Below are 14887 nucleotides of genomic sequence, written 5' to 3' on the forward strand. Positions count from 1 at the left end.
TAGATTGGACTGCAAGTGCATTAGTTTTATCCAGCTGCACAAGTTGTCTGCCTCCTTTTTTTACCTGCAGATACAATTGTATCTTTTCTTTTTTTTGTGTGGCTACACGCTACACGCTCGCTATCCTTATCGCAGTTTTTTCTCTGTCGATTTCTGGTTCTGTACTGGGTTCTTTCATTTACGATCCTGCCACCAACAACGTCTTTTTGGCCAGCAATTTTGCGGTTGGACCGCCTGATGTCATAAACTGCGTCCATTAAAATGAAATTTCAATTGCAGCCGAATAATCATCAGCGCATCCCAAGGGGCCAGGCGATCGCGAATTGAGCGATTAACTTGCACTTTCCCTGCTCCCAATCGAGATCTCTCTTCCTATTATGCTCAATTAATGTATGAACTTATTGAAAAAATTGGAAAACAGAGGCATTATTAATGTTGAAAATTTGTTGTGTACACAAATCCTTAAAAATATATTATATTTAATACTTAGTTTCATTTGAACAGTCCATTGGCACTGTAAGTTTCAAAAGTCCCTTTGCGGCACCGCGCTTAATTCAACCCTAGCCATATTTTCAATCCGTCCTTCCAATCATCTTTTTATGTGGCCCCCTGGCTGAGCTCGCATTTCACGCCTTCCTGCGACCTTCTGCAATCAATTAAGTCTTTGGCTAATGAGCATAAAACTTTTGATTTGCTATGCTTTAAATTGAATTCAAAAGGGGATATGTGCTTGGTAAAAAAGTGAATTGTTAAATGCCAGTTTACAGGTTCATCTTAATCCCCCTAGTGGCTAAACGAAAGACTCAAGCGACGAACTTGATTTTTTAACAGCTTGATATAACTTTGTTGTCAGCACAGCGGTGGCTCACTCTAAACTAGGAATGAGATGGCGCCTTCAATTAAAATCAAAATTATGCAGAAAACACTGATGAAGCTGCAAAAATGTATTTCTTTTATTTTTTTGAGCGTAATTATAAAACCGCAGGATATTCAAATTGAAAATGCAAACCGACCAAAAACTCATACGAAACGGAAGCCACAAATGGCAGCGTGAAATTAAAGGGCGTCTAACGTGAAATTAGCAGCTCGTTTCGTTCAGCGGATTTATGGCATTTGAATAACTCAAATTATAGGGCCTCCACTGACTTTTATCTCAATATTTGTTTTGGCCAAGCAGAGGCCGAAAGAAAAGGGAAATTTCTATAATTTGCATGGACTGCGGTCTGGCTTTATTTTTTGGCTATGTAAATCATGCGGCCTAAACCGCAAATTAGCCACACGTACGATATTCCCTTTTCTCGTTAAGCCGCGACTGAGTCCTCCTTAATGTTAACCAATAAATATCGGACAGTCTGGCGTGTTAATAGAGCAAGTGTTGTTTTGCTCACTTTCGGCGTTAAGTGTTTCGCACAAGAGGCTTTTTCTCCTTCGAATGTCGAATGTCCATCCTTGTCCGTCCGTAATCACTAAGTAAATAAATGTTGCCCGCTCCTTATTCCTCTGTTTGTTTTTCGAAAGTTGGACAAAATGCCACGCCCCCGAAACGGGGGCATAAATCATCGCCTGGGATGTGGGGTGCTGTGAATAATCGCTGATGCACAGAAAATAAAAAGCTTGATATCACTTGTATAAAAATAATAAGCCATCCTCCTGCTCTTCTTCCTCACTTAACAAAATCTCCTAATTTTGGTTAAATGGGGTCAGGTTCGAATCCCCCTGCTGCTCCTATAAAGCTTTTTTTACTATTAACACCCTGAGTATTAAATAATTATATAATGATTTTACAATTTGAAATTTAAGTTTGACATCTACATCTTAAAACGATAAAAAAAAACAACAAAGGGATTATATATTTATTTTCTTACTGTGTAGTTTTGATAGCTTTAAGCCGCGATATCCCAGATGTGGGGCCACACTTGTAATTATGTGTGAAATCCTTACTTTCGGAGGGCGTCGAAAACGTAGCATTTGCATGCCAAGGTGGGTTATTGCAAACGGGTTTATCCTTTGAATTTGTTCAGCCCTAAAAGTAGGTTACTCTTTTACAAGCGCGCTTGGACAATTAAGGAGTGCTGTGTAAACTCCAAGAAGCGCCATCTATCGGTTGGTTTAAAAGAAAAGTATGCAATGTTAACTTTAAACAACGCTATCTTTAAAAGATAAGTCTCAAAATGTAAAGTAACTAATGTCGGGTATCTAAAAGTATACAAAAATTTCCTTACAAAGAGAGACGATTTTTTATTTGCAGTATACTTATAGATACTCCTTATTTACCTATTTATAATGCAGCATGTTGGAAAATTCACTCACAAGCTCATAGAGATATCCCACATCAAATTTGGAATCCAGTTACTAAAGTAATGGAATCTAGAAATCCACCTAATATTTTTTAAGGATCTTAAGCATACACTTAATTTCCCGTCTCAAAATAAAATAACAAAATCCCTTTTTTATATAAAAAAAAATATTTATTTATTTCTTGCTTAAAATACAAAACTAGGTGAAATTCTTGAATTGCCACTTGCCAAAACATCGTGGGATTTGTCTTAAATAACCGCTGTTGCCCCGTGTTTATGATTCGTTTCCTCATGATTTAAATATCCTATCATCAAGCGTGTGTGATTGTGAAGATGCCCATGCACCGTGCACGGGTTAATGTTAACCCTGATGCTGGTGGTGCCACCAGCCGGACTGACGGGAGTTCACATAGGTCTTCAGGCCATCCTGTCCACCCGACGGAGCGGGCTGATGGGTGGGGAACAGATGGGGGCCACTCGTCTCGTAGTTGATGCCATTGTGCTGGTTGAAGATGTAGGCCTTTGGCACCTCAACTCCGGCAGGACCCACGGCATTTGTGGACACACTGATGCTGGAGACCACATTTCCCGCGTTGGCGGCTGGCAAGTAGGTGCGACTCGGCGGCGGTGGCGATGAAACCCAGCTGGTCTGGGGTTTCTGGGGCAGTGCAGGACGATAGTTCTTGTTATACGAGGGCGGACCAATGGGCAGGGCGGGCTGTTTTGGAATCGAAACGGCATTCGGTGGTCCATAGGCATTGTTCCTCAGATCGCACACAGTATTCTCAATCAGGGTGGCCAACGGAGCCGTGTAAATCCTGAAGTTGATATCGGCGTAGTCCAAATCGGAGAGCAGGAAGACGGGCATCCTGTCGGACAGAACCCACACATCCTTGTTCTCATCAATCTTCACATCAGCCGGGAACACCAGGCCCACATCATCGCGATCCACAATGCCATGGAATTGCGGTGAGTACGGCATCGATGAGTGCCAGCAGCCCACGGCATTCTGATCGATCAGATTGAACAACTCGATGCCATCATCGCTCATCACACGCGAGGTGGTGTGGGCATTCGGACCACGTTCATCCAGGGCCACAAAGTCGTGGTAACTGTCCTCCGTCCTGGTCTCATCCCGCAGAACCCTCGTGGAGACGGCGAACTGGCGATGGCTGGCCAGGGGACTGAAGTACAGGGTACGATAGCCGTCCGAACGAATCGGCGACAGGGACATGCCGAAGATACCCTCCTCGCCCCATTGGAAGTTAATTCCAGCCACATTGAAGTCACCCCTCAGGGGATCTGGGAAGAAGTACGAGTGGGCCGAGAATCTCCAGGACTTGTTCAGCTCCCAGGAGTAGGCAATCAAACCATAGCCCAACTCATCGGCAAAATAGGCATAGGCATCATCGCAATTCTTGCCAATATCCACGGCAATATTGGCGATGAAGGTATTCGGATTGGTGTCCACGGCGGGCAGTTCGTACCTCCGAATCCTCGTATCGGTGGTCAGGTCGAAAACATTCACGGCATAGGGACAGGGATTGGTGGTGGTGTTGCCAATGCCCACGGTACCGGTGTCCAGGACCCACAGACGACCGCACTCGTCCACCTTGATGCGATAGGCGGTGGTGATACTATTGGCGCAATCTCCGGCCGTATTCGAACGCCAATCCGGATAGGGAATCAGCTCCGGCGAACCCGTCAGACTGCGATCCATATTGATATAAGTCAGAGTGGCTGGAATTCCTGAAAAATAAGAGAGAATAAAGATATCATAACCAAAGCAATCGAAGTTTTTTCAATCCCCAAATGAAAGGTGGGCTCATTAAAAGCGAATATAAAATTGTGAAAAATTGTTATTACTCTGAAATCATTACATATTTATTTGTAATTTGTAAAACTTGACCTGGTTTATTTTTAAACCTGGTTTTTTATTGTATAACCTCTGCATTTATTAAAAAAGTAAATCATGCAAATATTTGTGAACATTTTTATTCCACCCAGCTTAAAAAGTGCGCTGTCTGCGAGGTAATAAAAAAATGAGATAGTAATAAAATAAGTATCTATAAGTATCCACTGGAAAGGCTATAAAAGATCTTAAAACTTGTCTTTTTAAAGGAAAGAAATCGTTAAGATCTTATGCAAATAGCTTTGCCTTTATGTTCGACACCCGGAACTTTAAATTATAAACCATTGCGCTGCGCTAACGACACTTTTAATTTCTGGAATTGTAAAATTTCTGGAAGTTCTATTTTTGAAGTGGCCTGGCTTGGGTAAACTTGAGTTTGAGTCATGAATTGGCTCATAAATTTGCACTGTTGCCGCAAGTTGCGTGCAATTTCGGATGTCATTAGCCGGTAACTGAAGCAACTCGCTCTGACATCACCATCAATATAAATGCATCTATGCGATGCAACTGTGATGTATATTTGTTGATATATACGCGACGACCACCGTCAGAGTCTCGAGTGATTTCCGCTCCAGTTGCTTCTTTCCATATCTCTTGGTTAATTGAATTCCCAGGCATTTCTGGTTTCTACGTTGGTTTATCTTTTTTTTTTCTGTGTAGCGTGCAAGCGTCATTGCCACGCCCCCTTTGTGGACCGAACCGCCCCATTTGATCGGCCCATAAATCAGCAATTATGCGATACATCTGACAGCGATTTTCCGCCCCATCGGTGCTTTTCACTGCGTGTGGTTTTCTGCAAATTAAGTTGTTCAGTGGGGGATTTGGGAAATTGGTTATTAATGGATTTGATTACAAAGTGGGATAATTAAGGCAAAATTACATCTTGATCTTTTGTTTATAAAGGAATTGGTGGCCTGAACTTGTAGACGAAGAATCCCTATAATTAAATCTTAATCTTTTTTTTTATAAAGGAAAAGGTAGCTCAAACTAGGTAATCCACAGTTAAAATATAGAATTTCTAAAGCTATATAGAAGAATCTCTAAGATTAATTCCTAATCTTTTGATCTTTTGAAACAGGTACACTTAAAGATAATTCTTAAAATCTATGTATCTCTAAGATACTTCTTTTGAAATTCGTTTTTTCTGTGGAATTTACTGATTCATTTTTTATCAAACAAAATGCTTGACAGCCCAAACAAGTAATTGAATTATCAACATTCTGCGTTTTTTCTTGCAACTTTGTAAGCCAGCTATCAAGTCTCCGCCCCCTCGTGAAAGTCAGCCATTTTTTGCGATCTCATTTGCGATTGAGATAGAGCCGCTTCTTGGCAAAGACCACACATATGGGGGCTCTGTGGCGGTAATGCGTCCACTCGATGCCTCGATGGCTCAATGGCTCTGTGGATCAAGTGGCTAAGTGGCTGAATGACCGGCGGTTGGTGGTTCAATGGCTAATGGTGGACTAATGAATCTGTATGAAACACGAGCTGTTGAGTCGTTATCCGGCCAATTAAAGTTGGCAATTCTCGGTTTTCGCTGCAGTTGCAGTTTCTCGATCACATTCGCATTCTCATTTTAATTTCATTTTCGATTTCTCAGACTCGATTTCAATTTGTAATCCTGTCGCATAGCTCATTTCGTATGTGGGAACAGACAGCGAAAAAAACAGAAAAATTGCCGCAATAACTGTCGGTTTATTTTGTGATCGGAACTGATTTACACGAACCTTCATCGAGGGGATTATCTAATGGATTTCGATTTGCCTAAGTCCCATTAATCATAGCTCATAACTGTCAACTTCAGGTGTATTTTTTCAAACACTTGTTGCCACCGCAGATTTGCTCTGACTAATTGATTTGGTTCGATGGCCATTGAAGCGTGCCTCAAAATATTCCACTTTGCCACAACTTTCACGTGCTTTTGTTTGCTTTAATTCGGGCTTTATTTTTTGCCGATTCGGCCTTCTGGTTTTTGTTATTATTTCTTCGAGATAGGCGTTCGAAATCTATTTCAAAAGAAACCCCAAGGCTGGGCCAGAATATCGGGAAGTACTTTGCAGTAACTAGCATTTACTAATTTAGATTTCAAGATTGAAATATTATATTATTGTAAATACCTATTTAACTACCTATTTAATGTAATTACCTATTTAAATTGTGGACTATTTGGCTAATTAGTAAATATTAGAATATTGTAACACATAAATGTTTACCTAACTATCAGTGAATTATTCTTTCATGCATCCACTAACATTTACTAATTTAGTTTTAAAGATTAAAATATTTAATCATGTTTTAGATATTGTAAATAATATTCCTTTTCAATATGTGGAATCTTTGGCTAATTGTAAACAATTTTAAAAATACTGTAACATATAAATGTTTACCTAACCATCAACATATCATTATTTCCTGCATCCACTTGTGAAATATGATTTAGTAGCAATTTTGCAAACTCGCGAAACAAAAACCATTTGCTAATTTGTGTGTGAAATAGTCTCTAAGCCGCAGAACAATGTCTTTATATTTAGACTTTGTGCAACTCTCACTTCGATCCAACTGAAAGCTAATCATTGGTTAATAATGGCATAATGCCATAATAAGTTATTGTTTGTGATTGGATTTCCATTTCCATTTGTGTGTGGCGACCCTGAAGAAGCCTTCACAACTCGGATGGTCATATAATACCATATAATGCCAATGCCGCGCTATTGGATCCGATTTTACAACGGTTAATTGTTTAAAGTTTTCAAATGTAAATGCAGCACGCAAGTTCCAGCCGGATTTATGAGAGGTCAACGCGCTGAAAACCGTCAAACACAATATTTGTCACTTTTCTGGAACTTCTTTTATGAGTTCTTTGTTGGCTGGAAATAGAGTAAGTCTCATAATAGATCTCATAATTTATGTTAAACTACCAAATGTTTGAAAAAAAATATTGCATTTATAATCTAGGATTTTAAATCTGAAATTTAGAAACATTTATTTAAGCATACGATCTGGCTTTATTTATTGGTTTTTTTTTATAAACAATTTATTTTGAAGTCTTTGAACCATGTTGTGTTTAGTTAAACTATACTAGAAACTATAAACTAATAATTTTTTTTTGGAAAGTTCCAAAGGGCTTTTACCTCGAAACCTTTTCAGTATTTTTGCCGGGAGAACTTCTTTAGGCGTTTGTGCTCTCTTTGCTTCTTTTCGGTTTTTCGGACAAAACTCAGTGGATCAAATCCTTAAAAGCTTAAATTTTTAAATCACATTTTTAATTTTGATTTGGTTTTTAAAAACTTTCAAACTAAAGATCGAATTCTATATACTTGGACTTCAAATTTTTAAAATAAACGTTTGACACTGGAAGAGAACTCGAAAATTCTTAAGTGCTGAGAATATAAGGTGCATAAATATACGGCGTTAAAGAATTTATTTAATTCATATTTCCCGTTTTTATTTTTATTTATCATTCTAGCACATACATTATCCATAATTGATATCCAATAGAATTTATTTTATTCAGACAACTAAGACAAGTCTCCTTTTTTTTAATAAAGGTTACTTTTATCATATCCTAATACCCAGGTTAAAAGAAACCCTCCTAAAGTATATTCAAAAGAAACCCTCCTAAAGTATGCCTCACTTATTTAAATATGCACAGTATTTAAATACGCAACAGCTCAGATCCTAATCTAAAATAAATATCTCTAAAATTCCTCACACATTTTTTTGGGCGCACGAACAGTCAATTTGTTTACAGCATCCATCGCTATTTTTCTACCGATTTTCGCTGGTATCGCACTCTTATTTTGGTCACTCGAACCAAATACGAAAACTGTGAACCGCGAGCAATCAATCACTTAGATTCCACACCCAATTTGTAAGTGCTAATGATGCCCAAAGTGAGATCGGCTCGCTTGCAATCTGCATTGGGGTCTCTAAAAGGGGTGGCTGTCCAGTCAGTGAATTAACTTACCATCTCGCCAGCGGGGAACTGTGACGAAGAGCCGGTTGCCAAAGTGCTCGACACCCACGGGAAGACCATTCTGAGGGATATAGTCCCCACTGGCCAGAGCCTGCTCCTTCAGGCGGGCATTCGGGAAGGCGAAGTCCAGCTGGTTCCAGTTATACCGCTCCTGGAGCTTATAGGCCGCCCACGAGGGCGTGGCCAGGGCGATCAGGGTCACCAGGATCCATCCTTTGTCCTGAAACATGGCACTAAACTCTTGGCTCTGAACAAACACGACGATCACTCGGGCCAACAAATGGATTGGCAAAAAAAAAAAACAAAAAAACAGCGAACTTTAAATGAAATGTTCTCAAGGAGGTTCTTAAGTTAGTATCTTGGTATCTTAGTATCTTTAAGATATCTGCTTAATCCTCTTCTGTGGACCGTGGCGCGCTTACGACTGTTGGCCACAATATGTCGGCCACGTTTTATATGAGGTTTTTTTTCTCCGAAGACGAAGGCAGGCCAATGAAAACGAAAACGAAGGCGCCAACTTCGGTGGTTTCAGTGATTCGGTTGTTTTCAACGGTTCGGGTGGCGGTGGTCCACTATATGATCTATTTGGTCACCCATGGATCGGCCAACTTCGGATACTTATGTTTTTTTTTTAGTGCGTGGCTTTTGTCTTCAGTGATTGATTTTCACGCGTGTTTAATAAATACAAGTATCTCAAAACTCCGAATTCACTGAATCAGCCAACACCTTTCGCCGGACTTGCCATTTTTCATATAATTTTGAAAGGGTATGGTTTTTGGCACACCGAATTCTTTGAAATTCCTGGCCTTCATCTACATTTAGGATTTTGCTGATTTATGTGCAAATCAACTACAAAACATTAGGTTCACATACAGTAGGTGGAGGCAATTTTATTTTACTTTTTTACTAAGGTTACAAATTTTGGATTATTTATAATGTATTTTAGGGGAGTAGGATTTAAAGCTGTAAGGTTTATATATGCAAAGTTTATATATGCACTTCAAAAGAATTTTTAAAAGGCGTCTCATTTTTAAATGGTATTTTAAATATGTAAAGTTTATATAAATTAAATCTAGGGCAATCAAAAATAGCTAGTGCACTTAACTATAATGTATGATATGTATGTAAGTAAACCAGATATGGTTATGAATTATATATTAGTATAATGCTTATGGATACAGAGTATTCAGAGCGGGTATTTCTTGTACAACATTAAATATGAATTACTTGGGCTGGCTTCGAATGGTTTAGCTTTGATTTCGATTGGGCAGCTCCGATGATTCACAATTCAGCGAGGGTCAAACATTTGGTTTCCGCTAATTATGAGCAGGTGATTTTTAGCATATTTATCGCACATACAATTCGAGAGTTACATAAGGCCGCCAAAATTAAAGAAGTGCGTTTCGGTAACTCCACTCAACTGACTGTAATTTGCAATGCCGTTGTGGTCCCTGTGGACCACCTGGATTTTAGGGGCGCCCTAAGTGGGTTTTGCTCTAATGGCCATCGCCGCAAGTGAATGTGAAAACTCGAAAAAAATCCGAAGGCGTTCGCATAACTCTTTGGCCCAACTGCAGCTGGTTAGCAAAAAAAAATAGGAAAAAATCTAAAAAAATAACGTTATACCACACGCATAATGAACGAACCAAATAGGTAAAGATACGTTTTACGACCTCAGCTGATGAAGTGGTTTGCATTAATCTGGAGTCCCACAATCTACACTTTGGCTAAGGAAAATCTTTCAGAAAAATCGCAAAACAAGTATTATTATTTGATAGGTGCAACTAAAGTCTGAGCAAGTCTAGGAAAAACAAATATATTTGGAGACAATTTCGTAACAAGAATGGTGACAAAGAATTCGATTTGCCTAGTAAATAAATAATAAAATCGTACCTTCCCTTTTTTTTTTAATTCTACTTAGAACACCTAACAAAAAAAACCTGGTAAACATTATGAATGATACTTCTAACAATATTTTTGAATTGTTTTCCTCGTTTTATTCATTCTTGGCATTTGTTTTCGCTGTTTATGCTATGGTAATATTATGCAAAATGCGAAAAAGCTGTGTGGTGTGCGGAAAAGTGGTTTAACTTGATCCCTTGGCCGCATTCTGGACTTCGGCTCACCCACAGAAAAATGAACCGAGACACGCGGCAGCCGAAACTATGTTGCACATAATTACGACTAATGCTGCTTAAATTTATTGCGATCGGCAGGTCCATAAAAAGCCACGGCTAAAATAACCAGTACGCTTTTATTAATTAATTGTGTGTGTTTGTTGCATAACGCAGCCGAGTATCCACTGAAAGCGCAATTAATGATGCGATTCGCCAGCAGCCGTTGAACCTATAATTTAAATCGAATTGACTCGTTTTTCTGTTTTTCATATCCATTTTGATTTTCATTTTGTCGTGTGGGATGCTATGTTTGTTTCGGTTTGTTTTGGGTTACACTTTTCAGTTTTCATTTTTCAGTTTTCGCAGATTTCAGCAGCGATGATTTATACGCGCTTTTCCCAATAATTGAAACGGGTTTGTCTTTGCGCCAGCACGCGAAAAACAAAACATCATTATCAAGCGCGGCGCACTAAGTGGCCAAAAAAATATAGTAGCAGCGGAACATGATAAAAAAAAATTAAAAATAAATAAACGAATCTCTTTGGCATAATTGCCACACGATTATGCAACCGGCATGCAACATTAGACATTATTTACACACAGGATCACTACAACTTAGGCGGAAAATGAAGCGAAAACCAAGCGAAATGCCGCATGACATTGCCCGGCCCGTGTTTCATGTTTTGTTTTCCTTTTTTCCCACTTATGGCAGCCTGAACATTTTCCTTTTTATTTTCTCCCCCCAGTTTGGATTTCCATCTATCATTGGCAAGTGGAAAACCTGTTGCCAAACTCCCCTAACCTTAGCCAACGACACACCACCGCACAGCATTTGTCGTTCGTTAAACACAATGTTTTCAGCGCTTTCTGCGTTTTCAAGTTCAATGTCCATGGCCCTGACCGCCGGGTCCCCTCTTCTTATCTCCCAGCCGGATTTATTTGTCTTGGCCAAAATCAGACAGGCCGCAAAGAAAAGATTTCCTGCTCACAGGCACCCATCGCAAATGTCCCGGTTTGACATGCACTGCGCTAAAAAGCACCCAGCTAGCCATCTTCTTTAATTAATAAATGTATTAAAAATGCCCTTAAACATAACATCTATTATATAGAGAATATATAACTTTATGGTGTACTAAAAATGATGTCCACAAAACGATTTCCCAATATATATGGTTAGACATCAATTAAATGGATTAAGCAATTTGTAATTAACATTAAAATACAAGAGATCGCCTTTTTGTCTATTTTAATAGTCAGCGGGGAATTCGATTAATTTATTCAAGCCAAATGCAGAGAAATTTAGATCTCTCCATAAGTGTGTTTTAGCTCAGAAAATTGCATCCTTAAACGGAATAATTAGATGCCAATAAAAGGCGCTGCTGCGTTCACTGCGCAAAAAACTAAGCAAATAAGTGAATAGAGGTTGCCGTAATTTGATTTCGGTGTAGACATGCCCCAAAACATTGCCTCAGACATAATTTGCCTGCAATTGCTGCGGTGCACTTGTCTCATGCAAGCGGAAAAATCCGTGGTCGAGAAAAGCTTAATAGTAATAGCTTTTCCGTGGTCTGCATAAATCTGCGGACTGCATTCGAAATTTATGAGCAACTCGACAACTTACTTATCTTAAGCCACCATCGGTTGCATTTCTTATGGGTCTTTAAGTTTACTCAGCGTGGTAATCGGGCAATTATCGATTAATAATCGCCCGATCTCCTCAAGGCGAACATTTCCATTAGTGGCGGTCCGAGAAAACTATAAGTAAGTAAATGAGATTGATATATGATATATATTTCGCATTAACTGGTTCACTGTTCATCATCCCGTTTCGCTGCATTGATTTATCAAAAGTAAAGCCACCACATTTGCCAGCAGTCAAAACATTTATGGACCACAATTTGTAGCTTTCAATTAAAATAACTAGATGGAAAATATTCATAAAGAAGCACTTACTGAAACTGGGTTTATAGGTTTAAATAAATTTCGTTAGGCGTATTTATAGGTAAGCGGGAAAATATGCATAAAAAGCAAATACCTTCTGAACTAAGGATAATTGAGCATTAAACAAATGGAACTGGCTTTGTGGGTTTTGAATAAGTTGGTTTCGAAATTTGCGGTGGGTATTTATAGGTCGAAATTTTAAGGATAGAAAATTATACCTATAATTTTATAGATTTACTGGGTGGCAAAATAAACTTGACATATAAATTTAAATTTAAAAAAAGTAAGATATATGTTTAATAAAGTTCCATAAATTTAGTGAGACCATTTAGTATATACAAATTTAACATTAAAATTAGTAGGTATTATTTAAATATAAATTAAGTAAAATATAATAATTATTATTTACATTTAAACTAAGTAAAACCATTTACTATTTTTAAATTTAATATTTAATTTATTATTATTATTTAAATCTTAACTTCAATTTTATTAAATAACCTACATGATTTTATAAGGAACCCTTCCCTCCATTTATTAACATGGTATATGAAATTCTGGTTGACATGGGTTTATTGATTAAAGAACACAATAAATTCTATTTAATTTTAATACAATAAATTAATAAAAAAAAGTAAACACAAAACATTGTAGAAATCCTTTAGAATTTTCTAGTTCCACCACCATGGAGGAGAAGCAGTGGTGTAGTCAGCCACGTTGATATAGTCCTGCTGGGCGCCTTCGGGCACAGATTCGCCCAATTCCGAATTCTCGACTAGGGACTCATCCAAATCCTTGGCCTCCTGGGGCTTAGCACTAGCCAGGGAACTCATGATGGCGAAGATGAGCACCAGACCCAGGATAATTTGTTGGAACAGCTTCATGTTTGAAATACTTTTGGACTTGTTGTGAGTGAAGAAAGTTATCAACTGCTGGCTTTTATAGTCCAATTTATAAAATCGGAACTAGAACTCAGGTGTTTTGCTGCGTATTTTCCGGCCAGCATTGTTTGTCTTTTCACATGCCCAAGGAGAAAAAACTGGGCTATGTTTGCTTTTATACTTTTGGCACGAGAAATTGAGCTGGTCAGGGTTGGTTTTTTGTATCTCCACATTTTTTTAGTTGCTACTGAAATTGAGATGTGCGTGCTACGATTATTTTTTTGCTGCTAGACGAACGTTTATTGATTTCCTGGTGAAAAGCTGCTGCTGCTGCTGCCACTGTCGCTTTTGCTGCCAATTAACTTGCTAAAGAGTTGCAATCCTAGCCCGGGTTGCATTGAAAACGTCACAGCCATGTCGTCTTGTTTTGGCACTTGCCTCGCCGCAATTAGTAATCAATTAAAAAGTATTTAAATTGCAACAGCTAAGTGACTGTTACCTGGCTTCCTCCTGGGTAATGGTATCACTGGCCATTTGGAAGCGCTTCTGGGAAGATACGATGGCACTTCCGGACATTAAAAACAAAATAAAAATGGAAATGAAAATAGGGGTTTACACCATCTAATCATTAAATTTCATAATTATTTTCCTTCACCTAAGAACTGAAACGGAAAAGATGCATCATCTATGAAAAGTTCCAATCATAAAAGTTGGGCAATTATCAGCGGGAGTGATTGAACTTGTCCAGGGTTAAACATCGATTGATTGCGGTGAAACGATCCCCGCTGCTTTTTCGAGTGTAATTAGCTTATTAAGTTCTCATTCTTTTTTTTTTTTGGCAATGTGAAGGACTGTGTGCCGAAACCCAAATTGTAAGCCTCTAGTTATGCATAAAAACTGTGCCTTTGTCTTGACCAATTAAAACTTTAGCGATAGGCAACTACATAAATATTATTATAATTATCAACTGAAGCTGAACCGGCCGAAGCCAACAAATTTTTGTTTGAACAACTGCTGCTAAACGGAGTTCTAAGTGGGGTGGTGTAGTTTTTTATTTATTTTTTTGGTGCTTTTGATGGAATTACCAGCTGGATGGGTAGGTTTTAGCCAAGCTAAACGACCGACCTTGTGTTTCTGGCCACGCTCTGCTTCCTCGAGTTTTGACGACACGCCGTCCAGAAAGTGCACTGCACATACAGAAAAAAATATGAGTTACCAATATTGTCGATTTAGCAAGTTTTCAAACTGAATTAGAAGAGCGAGGGGATTCTTTACCCCTAAAAATATATAAACTATGTCAATATCTATTTAATCTGCAAATTTTCAACGCATTTTGGCCAACTTTTCAGATAGGAAATGAGTTTGGCCCACAATAACCAAGAAGTCAAGAGTTCCGCTTTGACTTTTCGATTGCCTTTTTTGGGGGCGATTACGCATACGCCCCGGTGTCAAGGCTAACAATGATTTGCTCTAAAAAAATGTACGCAAAGCAGCAATGAATGTACTTCTAGCATTGAATTCAATTGGATAGCAGAAACAGGAAAAAAGGGGGTATGTCTGGTGTGGTCGAAGCGGGCAGTACTCTTTATTATAGAATTAATTAAATTCAATTCATTGTAAAATGAAAGGTAAACCATACGTCCCTTAAAAAAATATATTACCATATTTTTACAAAATATTCGTATACTCATTTTTCATCACAAGTATTAAACCCTTCAAAAGGGTATGAAAAACAATACGAAATAATTTGCCAATTGGTTTCC

The 14887-nt window shown here is 38.5% G+C and overlaps 2 protein-coding genes across 2 annotated transcripts; both read right to left on the reverse strand.

The window, feature by feature from the left end:
* Positions 1 to 2459: 2459 nt before the first annotated feature.
* On the reverse strand, positions 2460 to 8604 carry y (L-dopachrome tautomerase yellow). Its single transcript, XM_017083335.4, has 2 exons — positions 8177 to 8604; positions 2460 to 4046 (listed from the first exon to the last, which is right to left on the reverse strand). The coding sequence occupies exons 1-2, from the start codon at positions 8412 to 8414 to the stop codon at positions 2659 to 2661; spliced, it is 1626 nt and encodes a 541-aa protein (XP_016938824.2). The 5' UTR covers positions 8415 to 8604; the 3' UTR covers positions 2460 to 2658.
* A 4189-nt stretch (positions 8605 to 12793) lies between these two features.
* Positions 12794 to 13168, reverse strand: LOC108016548 (uncharacterized). The gene has a single exon (XM_017083222.3). It carries the CDS (start codon positions 13125 to 13127, stop codon positions 12915 to 12917), a length of 213 nt encoding a protein of 70 aa, XP_016938711.2. The 5' UTR covers positions 13128 to 13168; the 3' UTR covers positions 12794 to 12914.
* Positions 13169 to 14887: the final 1719 nt, after the last annotated feature.

Source organism: Drosophila suzukii, chromosome X (genome assembly GCF_043229965.1).
Source record: "Drosophila suzukii chromosome X, CBGP_Dsuzu_IsoJpt1.0, whole genome shotgun sequence".
Taxonomy (NCBI): Eukaryota; Metazoa; Arthropoda; class Insecta; order Diptera; family Drosophilidae; genus Drosophila; species Drosophila suzukii.

Excerpts from the sequence above, each read along its gene's own strand:
- y (XM_017083335.4), bottom strand. The coding sequence starts at position 8,414 with ATGTTTCAGGACAAAGGATGGATCCTGGTGACCCTGATCGCCCTGGCC. Across the intron at positions 4,047-8,176 it reads AGTTCCCCGCTGGCGAGATG|GAATTCCAGCCACTCTGACT; the intron begins GTAAGTTAATTC and ends CTTATTTTTCAG.
- LOC108016548 (XM_017083222.3), bottom strand. The coding sequence starts at position 13,127 with ATGAAGCTGTTCCAACAAATTATCCTGGGTCTGGTGCTCATCTTCGCC.